General features: G+C 30.8%; 3 protein-coding genes across 3 annotated transcripts; 2 read left to right on the forward strand and 1 right to left on the reverse strand.

Annotated features, from left to right (window-relative positions):
- Positions 1–2,359: 2,359 nt before the first annotated feature.
- Positions 2,360–4,493, forward strand: LOC145034345 (putative phospholipid hydroperoxide glutathione peroxidase). The gene is made up of 6 exons (XM_078982734.1): positions 2,360–2,595; positions 3,367–3,443; positions 3,590–3,651; positions 3,763–3,881; positions 3,978–4,145; positions 4,257–4,493. The coding sequence occupies exons 1-6, from the start codon at positions 2,551–2,553 to the stop codon at positions 4,281–4,283; spliced, it is 498 nt and encodes a 165-aa protein (XP_078838860.1). The 5' UTR covers positions 2,360–2,550; the 3' UTR covers positions 4,284–4,493.
- A 2,887-nt stretch (positions 4,494–7,380) lies between these two features.
- On the forward strand, positions 7,381–8,109 carry LOC145033387 (defensin-like protein 1). The gene is made up of 2 exons (XM_078982020.1): positions 7,381–7,570; positions 7,761–8,109. Exons 1-2 carry the CDS (start codon positions 7,513–7,515, stop codon positions 7,949–7,951), a joined length of 249 nt encoding a protein of 82 aa, XP_078838146.1. The 5' UTR covers positions 7,381–7,512; the 3' UTR covers positions 7,952–8,109.
- A 1,274-nt stretch (positions 8,110–9,383) lies between these two features.
- LOC145034346 (AT-hook motif nuclear-localized protein 5-like) lies at positions 9,384–12,675 on the reverse strand. The gene is made up of 5 exons (XM_078982735.1): positions 11,631–12,675; positions 10,717–10,784; positions 10,399–10,530; positions 10,051–10,212; positions 9,384–9,985 (listed from the first exon to the last, which is right to left on the reverse strand). Exons 1-5 carry the CDS (start codon positions 12,139–12,141, stop codon positions 9,770–9,772), a joined length of 1,089 nt encoding a protein of 362 aa, XP_078838861.1. The 5' UTR covers positions 12,142–12,675; the 3' UTR covers positions 9,384–9,769.
- Between the last annotated feature and the right edge of the window lie 468 nt (positions 12,676–13,143).

The raw sequence follows: 13,143 nt of genomic DNA on the forward strand, positions 1-13,143 counted from the left end.
AGCATAGTAGTATATATTGGAGAGAAAAAATTAGAAAAGCATATTGGATCATTAAAATTGAATCATAAATGATCCATGCTTCAATTTTAATGATCCAAAAAAAAAATTCAATTTTTTCTCTAATATAGTATCATGCTCGATTTTATAATTTGTATTTTTTTTAATTCAATTTTTTTAAGGTGTCTTCACCGATAAAAGAGTCCTCATATGATCCTAATTATATATATATATATATATATATATATATATATATATATATATATATATATATATAAAGTTTCATTGAGATCACTAATATTTTTAGGATCAATATGATCACTTTTTCAACTTTCATTTTAGAGCTTATCTTATATTGAAAAAAATAAATAAAAATATGTAAATTCATTATTTTTCAACCTCTTCCATATTGGTATTCAAAAAAAAAATTATGAAAAATGTGCATATTTGTACACAATATGCACATTTTGTGTAAAAAATTGTATTTTTTTTAAATATTTTTTAACGATTCAACTTCTATATCAACATCCTAGTCAATTAAAATGTTTTTAGAAAAAAAAAAACAAAACAAAACAAATCTAAAAAAATTATAAAAAAAATGTGCATATATATGCACAAACTCAAATGTGCATGATTTTCCAACATTGGTTTTAGAACTTTTCTTATATCGGTAAAAAAATAACTAAAAATATATAAATACATCATTTATTAACCTTTTTCCATATTGGTATTCAGAAAAAAAAATTACGTAAAATATGCACATATACACAAAATGAATATATATATATATATATATATATATATATATATATATATATATATATATATACCTCTACATATATGCACATTAATGTACACACGCATAACATCTTAATAAGTTATGACATTGCTATAAAAAATGATTTTTTGAAAAAAAGAAATTCAAAACAAATGTTTTTTCTACTTCTGTGCATATGATGATGCACATTTTACGTTGTATAAAAAATTGAATATAAGTATGAGTAGAGCTTTAAAAAATATGAATTTACATATTTTTAGTTATTTTTTTCGATAGATAATAAACTCTAAAAAATGTTTTAATAATTAATGTGCATGTGGTACAGATGTTACAATTTTTTTTTCAAATGTCAATATAAAAAAAGGTTAAAAAAATGAATTTACATTTTTTAATTAATTTTTTTCAATATAAGATAAACTTTAAAATGAGGGTTGAAAAGGTGATCATTCGGTCCTAAACAAGTTAGTAATCCTAATGGATCCAACCCATATATATATATATATATATATATATATATATATATATATATATATATATATATATATATATATTACATTTAAAAGAAAAATAGATATATTTAATTATTAATAGTATTCGTAATATTTCGTATCATTGTATTTTTTCTGTATTCATATATGGCTAGTCTACGTTTGCACTGCCCTAATCAAAAAAGAAAAACAAATGTCGTCATTTTTAGATATTCACGAGTCATGAACGAAGAACGCATCCACTTTGTATGAATGTTCTTATTTTTCAATTTTATTTGGATGTTAATAACTTTATGAATTTATGTTGAAAACCTCTTTTTTTATATTAATTACTTTAATCAGCATATGATTTTATGTTGAAAAAATCTTATTTTTTAAAATGCATTGTTTTTTTATTAAACGAGTTATATGAGTTGGGTTCGATCCACTAACTTGTGAACCCGTGAATCTATATATTTAAACGGGTTATATGAGTTGGATTGGATTGTGGTTTCTAGCCTACCAACCTATGACCCACCAACCCGTCAACTCATAGATTATACAAGTTATGTTGAGTTTATGTTTTCTGATCCACCAACCTGTCAACTCGAACTCAACCCGATTGTTAGACATAATGGGGTGTTTGGATAAATTAGTTTATAGTTTAATAGCTTATTGCGGTAGGGTAGGAATAAATTGTTTTTGCAAAAATATTTATGGTAGGAATAATCAATAAACAATAAGGAATAGGGAATGTTTATTAAAATCAACTTATTTAGTTTATTTCTATCATAATAAGCTGATTTTTAAAGATTTCTATCCAAACATTTAAACTTATATTATTGTGCTGGGAATAAAAAATAAACTATAAGATTTTTTTGCCCTCTAACTATCGGTGTTTGTTTCTGTTAAATAACAATAGTTTGGCTTATTGTTAGAAATATTTTAAATTACAAGGGTCTAAACTGTAATATTTCTTCCATGGTCATCTTGCACTCAATCAAACACCGTTATTAACCGTTGATCAATCTTAGATCACATCTTGACCGTTAATTGTATCTTGTCCACATACCAACGCGTTTCTCTAGAACACCACAAAGACACGTTGCGAGCTCGGTATTCATACGCATCCACAAAAAGAAACTCGAATTCTTTAATTCTTGCTTTTGACTATTAATTCCCCAAAATTTCATCTTTCTTTCGTATAAATTGAAGCCTTTTCTGTTGTCTCAAATCACACAAGTTTTCTTCGATTTCTTGCACAATCAGTTCAGAAAGATTACAAATTTTGTCTGTATCAATTATACGATGGCCTCTCAAACCAAGAAATCAGTTTATGCCTTCACTGTAAAGGTTAGATGATTTCTAATTTTTTTCATTTAAGGGTTTTAATTTGGAGCTGGTTTCATTCATCATGTGGCTCTGTTTGTGATTTATATTTTAAAGTAAGGTTTTGTTATATGAGCTTCTTCGAACGATCAGTTTTTTGTTAAATCATACAGAGATGTGATGCGATTATAGAAACTAAATCCATTTGGATCATGGGGTTGAGATTTTTTTGCAACTTGCCTTGATTTCCTGATTATTTATTTTGTGGGGTTTACAAAAATTAACAAAAAACCAATTTGCCTGGCAGTTTTTGCTAAAATTCACGATCGTTACAACTTTTAGGCTACGTGTTCATGTTTTTATCGGTGTATTTGTTTGGTAATTTAAAAAAAAAAAAAAAAAAAAAAAAAAAAAAAGGCAATCGTCTTTTGTGTTTCAGTTGTAAGCTATAAGCAAAGAATTGTGATCGCAGCTGTAGTTTTGTGTTTCAAATCTCAAGATGATCATAGGGCATGATGAACAAAAGTAGATGTCATTTTTCTAAACTTGCAAGATTAAGATTATATATGCAGTCGTTAGTGATGATCTTTGCGATCATTATGTCATTTTTAGCAATATGGTTAGTATGGAACTTCTAAAATAGGAACTTCTATGAAGTGATTAAGTTTAAAACAGATATATAAAGAGAGAGTATTTTTTATTGTTTTAGGTAGCATAAGATTATTTCCATGAATGTTGCATGATTGCCGGTGTTAAATTATTTCCTAATCCCTTAATTTATGTTCATTGTTTCAGGACGTTAAAGGACAAGAAGTGGAGCTTAGCAAGTACAAAGGAAAAGTCTCGCTGATTGTTAATGTTGCCTCACAATGGTATGTATCTAAATTAGCTTCTTATATTTACATAATCCAATGAAATCTCACTCTAATGCCAAAAGATTCAACTTTTAGTTTATTTTATCATCAGTACCATAAAGAGTACAACATTTCTCATTAATTTCATTATTTTTTTGGTGCAGTGGCTTTACAAATTCGAATTATCCTGAGTTGACAACTTTGTACCAGAAGTACAAGGATCAAGGTTGGTTTTTGGATTTTTTGTTTGACACATTTAAGGTTTCATATTTTATAATTGGGATTTTATGAGGAGGAATAGATTTTTGGATTCTGACACGTGTTTGTTATTTTACAGGTTTTGAAGTCCTTGCATTTCCATGCAACCAGTTTGGAGGACAAGAACCTGGAAGCAATGAAGAAATCCAGGAGTTTGCTTGCACTCGATTTAAAGCAGAATACCCTGTCTTTAGCAAGGTTGGTTGGTGTTATTATTATTATTTTTTTTTTTACTTAATGCAGAAAGAACAACTTAATAGAGGACTTACAATGGAGTAATGTAACGTAATGTAGGTTAATGTGAATGGGAAAGATGCTGATCCTTTGTACAAGTTTTTGAAATCAAGCAAAGGAGGGTTTCTTGGTGACAGCATTAAATGGAACTTCACAAAGTTTCTAGTCAACAGAGAAGGAGAGGTTGTTAGTCGCTATGCACCCACCACTAGTCCTCTCAGCATAGAGGTAATTGTAAAAACCATGTCTTCTTATATTCTAATCTTTGTCATTGATTTAAAAGCTTCAATGGTATGTTAAAAAGTTTTCTTTAATTTGGTTGTGTTGTGGTTGTTGCAGAAGGATATAAAGAAGCTGCTTAATTAATGTGTTGGCTTAAATGTTGTTTCATGAGAGGTGGTGGTTCTTCGGCCAATATAGCAATAAGTTAGCAATCATCATGGTTATAAATGTTTGTTTGTAATTAAGTTGTTAAACAATTTTTTTTTTCTTTTTTTAAATGTTAATGTGTTGTTAAATTATATGAATCTTTGATTACTATATGTCTATATGATATACGGGCTTGGAGTTTACAAATGGTGTGTATTGTGTACTATCCATCTGTGTGAGAATGGACATGACCGCATGAGGAATGAACATTCCGTTGCAAAAAATTTATATATGTTATGGGAAAAAACAGGCACTTCCTTAAAGCAATTTTGTAACATATGAATCATGTTAGTATTTCACTTTGCAAATATACGGTGTCGTACAATGGTCATTGGTTTACTTTTCAAAAAAGTATTCATTTGTTGAGAGAAAATACTCCAAACACATATAAATGAGTTATAAGATCATTCTTTAGAAATGTCAAATAAAATTGAGAATTCACAAAATTGCAAAGATAGTCCATGTGGTTTTCAAAATTATATATTCTTTGTTCAAAAAAATTGACGGTGTATCACTGGTCTAATTTTAGATATTTTGTGTGATTTTGGTCCTTATAATTAATATTTTTGTGTGTTTTTGATCCATACTCAACCTAAAATAACTAATATGTCCTTTGAATAACTTTTTTTTTATTATTTTTTATTCTTAAAGTTAAACAAAACTCTCTCTCTCTCTCTCTCTCTCTCTCTCCCCCCCCCCCCTCTCTCTCTCTCTCCATACATACTTCACACACATAGATACATTCACTGAAAATCAAAAAATTAAGTAACAATACTTGTAACTTAGAAGTTTGCGATGCCAGATTCGTAGACGAAGGATATGTTAGAAGAAAAACAAAAAACATCATTGATCCTACTGAAAATCAAAAACACACAAAAGTGTATGTTTCTTTTTATAGGTATGAACATACATACATACAAAGGGTTTAAAAGGATAATTACACACACAATAATTTCAAATTTGATGGAGAATAGATGATGGGTTACGAGGATGAACACGCAAACACACAAACCATTTTTCATAGATAGAGGGCTTGAATGTTTTCAGAGACAAGGTGCACCAGTGAATTCGGTGTAAACAAATTAAACTGAACTCTCCAATCGCCATCATTGGTGAATCAGAAAATGCCATCACCTCCTTTAGATCATGAAACTTGATTTCTCTAGTCTACATTTCCTCTTTCTTGCCTCCCAACAGAGGATGTCGATCATTGAAGGTTTTATAGGCGTAGGTGAAGAAGACGATGGCAAGGGATGTTTTGTTCAGCTCCTCCTAGTCGATCTTCAATACAAATATCCATTGTGTGTGTGAGTGTGTATGTGTGTGTGTGTGTGTATATATATATATATATATATGTGTGTGTGTATGTGTGTGTATGTATCTGTGTGTGTGTAAGAGAGAGAGAGAGAGAGAGAGATGAGTTGGTAGGTGGGTCATTTTTTTAGTTTTAAATAACTAAAAATATTAAGCATAAATAATAAAATAATAGCAAAAAAAATATAAGGGGTATAATGGTCTTTTTAAGTTGATAGGGATCAAAGCCAATAAAAATATCTAATTTTGGACCAATGGTTGCACCAATATTTTGTTTTGGACCAAACACACATAAGTTTATCAATGGATAATGATTTAAAAGGGTAATATATTCTTCGATTTGTACACATTTGGTCACTGAGTTTATTTTTTGTTCGCATTTACCCTTTTAACTTGTTAAACTGTACACATTCAGTCCTTATGACCAGTTACTTCAGGTTAACCGGTAAAAATGTCTTAATAGGGTAATATATTTCTCATTTTATACACATTTAATCCTTAATATTTTTGTACACATTTAGTCCTTAACTTTTTTTTTTTTTTTTTTTTTTGCAAAATAATTTATTTTTGTTTTTGTACTTACTAAATACTTATGAATGTTTTCTTTAAGTTTTTATCACATCTTACATGAAACAATCATTAACGATGTGTTTTAGGCTTTTGATGTTTATGTTCATCGCGATCTCGACTATTTTGTTGCTTAGGTTATGTGTTTTGAACGTCATAACTTTTTCATACTATTTCGGATTTTAACGATCTTTATATCTATGCGTTTGTATTTTAGTCTACCACAACTTTCGTTTAGATTACTCTCGTTAAAAAGTAATATATTTTTTAATTACGATCTTTATATCCATACGTTTTTTATGAATGCATGTATGGATTTTTTTTATAAAATCGTAAGTAAAAAAATATTATATTTTAACGGGAGTAATCTTAACCTAAGTCAAACCACAAGACCTATGTAACAAAACAGTCGAGACCACGATGGACATAACCATCAGCAACCCCAAATACCTCATCAATCAGGGATGGATACAGGATTTGGTAGTAGGTGTTGCCGGTAAGTAGAAAAAAGGAAAAAATCGAAAATTTTACACTGCATACAGAAAAAACAGTGGTTGTTGGTGCCACTGCGGGCATCCAAAGAGAACCGTCACTGTCATCGATGATAGTCCCATGTTAGATGTTCTGAGAAAAATCTTAAATAAATCATTCATAAGTACTGAATTGATACAAAAACAAAAAATAACTTATTTTGAAAAAAATATATATTAAAGACTAAATGTGTACAAAAATATTAAGGACTAAATGTGTACAAAAAATATTAAAGATTAAATGTGTACAAAATGAGAAATATATTATCCTAAGGACCGGATATATACAGTTTAACAAGTTGAAGAGGTAAATATAAAAAATTATCATAAAAGTCATTATCCCATTTATCAACCAGACCATTTTTGCAATTTTGTCTTTGAGAATTATCATAAAAGTCATAAAGAATGCCATACAAGTAAAATATGATTAACAATGCATTAGACATGAAAAACAGGTATGAAATGATGATGGAGATGCTCTCTCTCACCTTTAATATCATTTTCTCGTGAAGATGTATCTTTTTTCAAAGTTTTGGCGGATATATAAAAGTGAAAGATACGTGTAGAGACTCTATAGACACTTGTCAAGAACGTCACTTATTTGCAACTTCAACACGTGAAGCCTACTTCTTCCCATGCATGATTCGATCTAGCTCCATTATTGTATTGATGCCCATATATATAAACCATCTTCTCCACCCAAACCACATACATTACAGACACACATAGTTCAATTCTACATAGCATAGATAACCATGGAGAAAATCAACATCAATGGCGTCTTCCTGGTCCTCCTACTCCTCTTGGTTACATGTTAGTTTCTCTATCTCCTTGCTTGCTTACTTATTTACATGGACATAACTTTCGATCTGTTTCTTTTTTCCTGTTCTATTATATATATATATATATATATATATATATATATATATATATATATATATATATATATATATATATATATATATATATATATATATATATAATCAAAGTGCTGAATGTACAGATGAAGAAGAAAGAGGTGGGAGTGGGACGATGATGGTGGCAGAGGGGAGGACCTGCGAGTCGCAGAGCCATGGATTTAAAGGGCGGTGTGTCAGCAACAATAACTGTGGTCTCGTTTGCAAAAACGAAGGGTTTTCCGGTGGGTGGTGTCGTGGTCTTCGTGGAATGTGCTTTTGCACTAAAGATTGTTAGCTCTGCCTCTGGGGAATGTAAATAATATTAATATTAATATTAATATTAATAATAACTTAGTATGCTTACTTGTGGAATGTGGAATGTGGTTACAGAATATGATAAAATCTATTTTCATAAATTTATGTTATGGTATTCAAAACACTGTAATGACTAATGAGGTTGGTAATCACTACAAATGACCAAAACAGTAAGGTATATCATGCATATTTTTTCCATAGGTATCATAAATTATAAAAAAAAATATCTTACAATACCCTTATAATATAGAGTGATTTTACAAGCTTTGTGAATTCTTTTCTTTATAAAGTAATTTATATTCTGCGTTTTTTTTCAAAAGTTTTTTTTTTTATGAAAGTTATTGTACTAAGGATCATCTATAAAGCAGTATATAAAGCTATACAGTATGTATGTGAGCTAACCTTGTGACTTATGAACAAGAGTAAGAACCTTGTTGGGAGACCATCTATTGAATACAAATTTTATAAAGTTCAATGGATTATCAAATAATCGTTATATCACCCATTAAATACATATTCGACTTTACTTTTGCTACCCGCAATTCATTAAACACATTCAATCCTAATGATCATCTTATTCTCTCTATTGAACCTTAGTAAAGAGTTGAATAATCATTGAACTCTTTCATCCAACTCTACTCCATTTCATTATCTACACTCAGTTTAACATTCATTTAATCCTAGCCACCACCTTATTCAACTTATATATTATTTGCATTGTGGATGACTTGAGTAGAGTAAGGAGCTTCATGATCTCTCTCTCTCTCTCTCTCTCTCTCTCTCTCTCTCAAATTTTATTTTATTTATTTATATAAAAGTGGTGATCCAAATGGTGGTTATTTCTTAAGGTGAATAAGCATGCTGTGGAGTATATCTCAAAAAAATTATAGTTAAGCATACAACTAAAGAAGAAATTACTCAATCCACTGATTCGTGAAGAAAAAACCTCCTGGTGTTTTTCATTTTTAATTGTAATTTCTTTAAATCAGATTATAATCATATGTAAGTTTGTTTCACTGTTAAATTGTTTCAACTTGATTGTAACATATTTTATTTCATTTAATGTTATTGTTCAATTTTAATTTATTATACAACTCATTTTTCATATATTTATATTGAGATTGTAGATATATGTTTTATCTTTTAAATCTGTTAAAAGCCTCATTATATATGGGATTTTGGTGTTTGACGGTGATAATGTTAATTTTATGTTATGCATGCTATTAAATATTTGACATAATTTTTTTTACCATAATACCAATGAATATTAAACATAAACGGAATATTATATTTGACCCCAGAATAACATCATTCCGAAGAGAAATGAAATAAACCCTGACACAAGTCGAAAACGTATAAAAAACAATCAATCTGTAGTAAATCACCATGAATGCAGATGTACAGAGAGAATCTAAAAGCTAGAAATTAAAAAATTTCCATCAAATTGACCAATGTTTGTCAATGACTACTGACTGACTGGTCACAAATAGGCTAACAATTGAAGATGTAGAAGATTACTTCCGACTCGAAAATAATAAAGTTCCTTCCTGAAGCTAGGCCTAGTTCAAAATAAAATAAAAATAGAAAAAACTCTCAGACTTTGTTGATTACAGATACGTTAGCCCACAATCCCATCTATAATCTACACATAAACGAAGACCATTAAGGAGGCTAATAATAAATAATAATAATAATCATAAGAGCTTAAGATCTCATCAAATCTCTGTTTCTTTCTTTTCTTTTTCACGGGAGGCATTGATTGCATTTACAACAACACGCGCCTATACAGTCATCACCATCATCCACGGGTTAAGTCAATCTCAGTATGCTGTGAGTTTCTGGGATCTGGCGGCCAAGCAACCGCTTGTTGTTGGCTAGTAGGAGCAGAGCTAGCTTCATTCGGCTGAACACCACCAGCACCAGGACTCTTTTCCTCTCTTGAAGGTGTGTATGTCTCATCTTTAGTCTTTGTCTTTGAATTGTTATTACCATAAACAAAGCTGCATACAACCACCTGGAAAAACAAATATTAAAAAGCTTTTATAGGTTCTTTAAAGATTAAAGAATTGAGAAAGATACCTGGACCAGGGTGGATGCGATCAGCTTGCCGCCTATTGCACCACCAATGACATGACCATCAGGACTGCAAACCGATATGCTAAGACCACCGGTTCGGTTGGTGAGTGCACCCGTATCAGGAAGCAGATAAGATCCTGATAAACATAGTATCTCAAAACGGCCCTACAAACAGGTCGTATTCAACCGAGTAAGATTCACTTTATTTGATGAATCTAACTTTTCAAATAGAAATAAAAAAAAACCACGATTTGATTCCACATTATTAATATTATTATTATTATTAATTATAGACCCAAAAAGGAAAGTGTTGGAACTTTTCATAAAATACAAGTAAATTTGTTGAGGAACCTCATAAGTCACGGTGGCAGCAGAAGATGTAAACTGGCGTAGTGTGACTGAAGAAACAGCACCGTTGCCTGACAAAATGCATAGAGCCCTTGGCCTTTGTTGTGCGAAAGATAGTAACTTTGCTGCAACATCCTGCAATGTACAGTACAGCCATCCAATTAATTAGTTTCCTTTCCTTTTTCAAAAACATTTTTTTTTAAAAAAAGGTCAAACAGTATTAGACTAATAGTTCAACCCGCTTGTTCAAAGATTAGTTATGCTTCAAAGTACAATCTAGCAAAATTGATGTGTACGATGAATGGGCCATTGAGTACCTACCTCTCCAGCTGCAACATGGATGATGTGGGGTGTAAAAGCTATTCCTGCCGATGTACTCATCCACTCACCTGAGAGGATAAAAATGAATGTAATGGGAAAAAAAAGTCAAGAACATTAAAGCGAAATGCGTTTTGGATTATCAAATGAGCACTTGGCACAAAAAGATACCAACACAGAGCAGAGATTCTTCAAACAAACAGGAATAGAAACAAAAGCTCGAGAATGAATACGATATGACCAAAGGCACAAGTTTTGTTTATATATATATATATATATATATATATATATATATATATATATATATATATATATATATATATATATATATATATATATATATATATATATATACGACGAAAACAAAATACGATATAATTCAAGATAAGTAAATGTTTCCATTTACACCAGTTTCATGTTCTAGGTCTAGTATTGATCTCTCTGTTTGCATCAACTAAGTAGGATCAATGCTCAAAACATGTAACCAGGATACGTGAAATAAAACACAAACAAAACATTTGCTTACATGAGATAGAAAACTTTCCTACGCGAGATAAACCTAAATTACTTGCTATTTGCACGAGTTCACTTCTGCATATGAAAACTAAAACTTCTATTATATAATTAGACTACATTCAAGAATGATGAACCAGAGGTTTGATACAACTTTCTCTAAAGTTTAACCACATAAGCTAGCATTCTAGTGACATGTAGATTAAATGTGCTTGAGGACAAGGGTAAGAACTAAGTTTCATATAATCATATATCATTTTGATTCGAGTGTGCATGGGGCATTCACTAATGAGATTCCCTTTGTTTGCTTAATAAATTCGAAATGAATTGACAAGCATGAGAACAGGATAAAAACTATCAAATCATTCAGATTTCAGGCAAGTTAATTTGGTAAGTAGACATACCGACATCTGCAAGTCTTTGCTTTCTACCACTCCCAGGAGGCCTCCCCCTGTTCTTTTTTGGGGTCGATGTGAGAGAACCAGGAGAAGCAGCCATGGATGCCGGTGTGAGCGCTAAAGCCATATGTGATCCATCTGGGCCATATTTTCTAGGCCTCCCTCTCTTTTTCTTCCCAAAGGAGTCAGTCCCACTTCTAGGGGTGGTAATCGCGACTGTCCCACCGCTGTTAGCGCCGGCGCTACCACCAATACTGCCGCCGCCTCCGCCACCCATGTTAATGCCATGAGGAAAATTGGGTGATGGATTGTGTTCCGCTTGGTATGTTGGACCCATGGAACCTACCCTCATGCTGCTATGGCCATGGGGAGACATGTTAGGGTTTGATTGGGTTTTGAAACCAGGTGGTGGGGCGTGTAAACCAACACCCTGTGAATTACCCGACCCGGCATGAGAACCCGATCCACCAATCCCTCTGTTGAGATAAAACGATGGCATTCCTTCCCTTCCATCCATGCATTTACCCAGTAAACTTTCTCCCGCCCCACCACAAAAATAAACAAAATTTTGACAAAAGACACCACTTTCTTTCGAAAATCCTTCAGTTTAATTCAAATGAATCATAATTGAGCAAGAAAAAACACTAACAGGGAATTTAATGAAAAACCCTTCAAAAATAAACAAAAAACTACAAAATTTAATCAAGGGTTTTTCATGGGTTTGTCAATAGTTCGATTTAACCCATATAAAAAAAGCGAATTAGGGTAAATTGAAACTTTATGCTGCAAAATTAAAGGTTTTAGTGTGAAGCTTGCAGCCTTACACCAGCGGAGTTAACACATAAACAGTGGGTGGTTATATTCGAATAGTGTATAATCAGAGAAAATTTTACACCAGATGAATCTGTGGAGATAGGGAAAGGGGCCTGTTAGTTATGTGTATCGAAAGAGAGAAATTGAGAAACCCTAGATTTGAAATTCAAGAAGAAATGAGAAAGAGAAGAAGTTTTGGGAAAGGGAAAGTGGGGATAGAGAGTGGGGGAGGGTAAAGACAAAAGTGAAATGATAATAGTAGAAAAAATAGCTTTTTGGAATTAAAGTAATCAAAAACTACATTTTCTTTTTCTCCTAAACGGCCCAAAAATTACATATATATTTAAAAATGCGCGTAAAGATCAAAAAATAATAATTAACAACTAAAAGAACATTCTTTTGCTAATGCAAATTCTATATTAATATTAATAAATTAATAATATATTAGTGTTTAGTAAAACTAAAAAGGGAGAAATATCATTATCATATAACTATTAAAAGTAATTTTATATCATTATATTGATTTTATAGTTATGAATAATTAATATAAAGATAATTTTTATATTGAAACCGATAAATATATTATAAAAATAAATTAACACGTTAGGATAAACGTTATATATTATTAAAAAAAATATCTAATAAATTAATATACAAAATTTATCTTTCTATTCATTAGCAATCATCATATAATACCATATTCATT

The sequence above is a fragment of the Lactuca saligna genome, chromosome 3, assembly GCF_052625555.1.
Source record: "Lactuca saligna cultivar CGN05327 chromosome 3, ASM5262555v1, whole genome shotgun sequence".
In the NCBI taxonomy this organism is placed as follows: domain Eukaryota; kingdom Viridiplantae; phylum Streptophyta; class Magnoliopsida; order Asterales; family Asteraceae; genus Lactuca; species Lactuca saligna.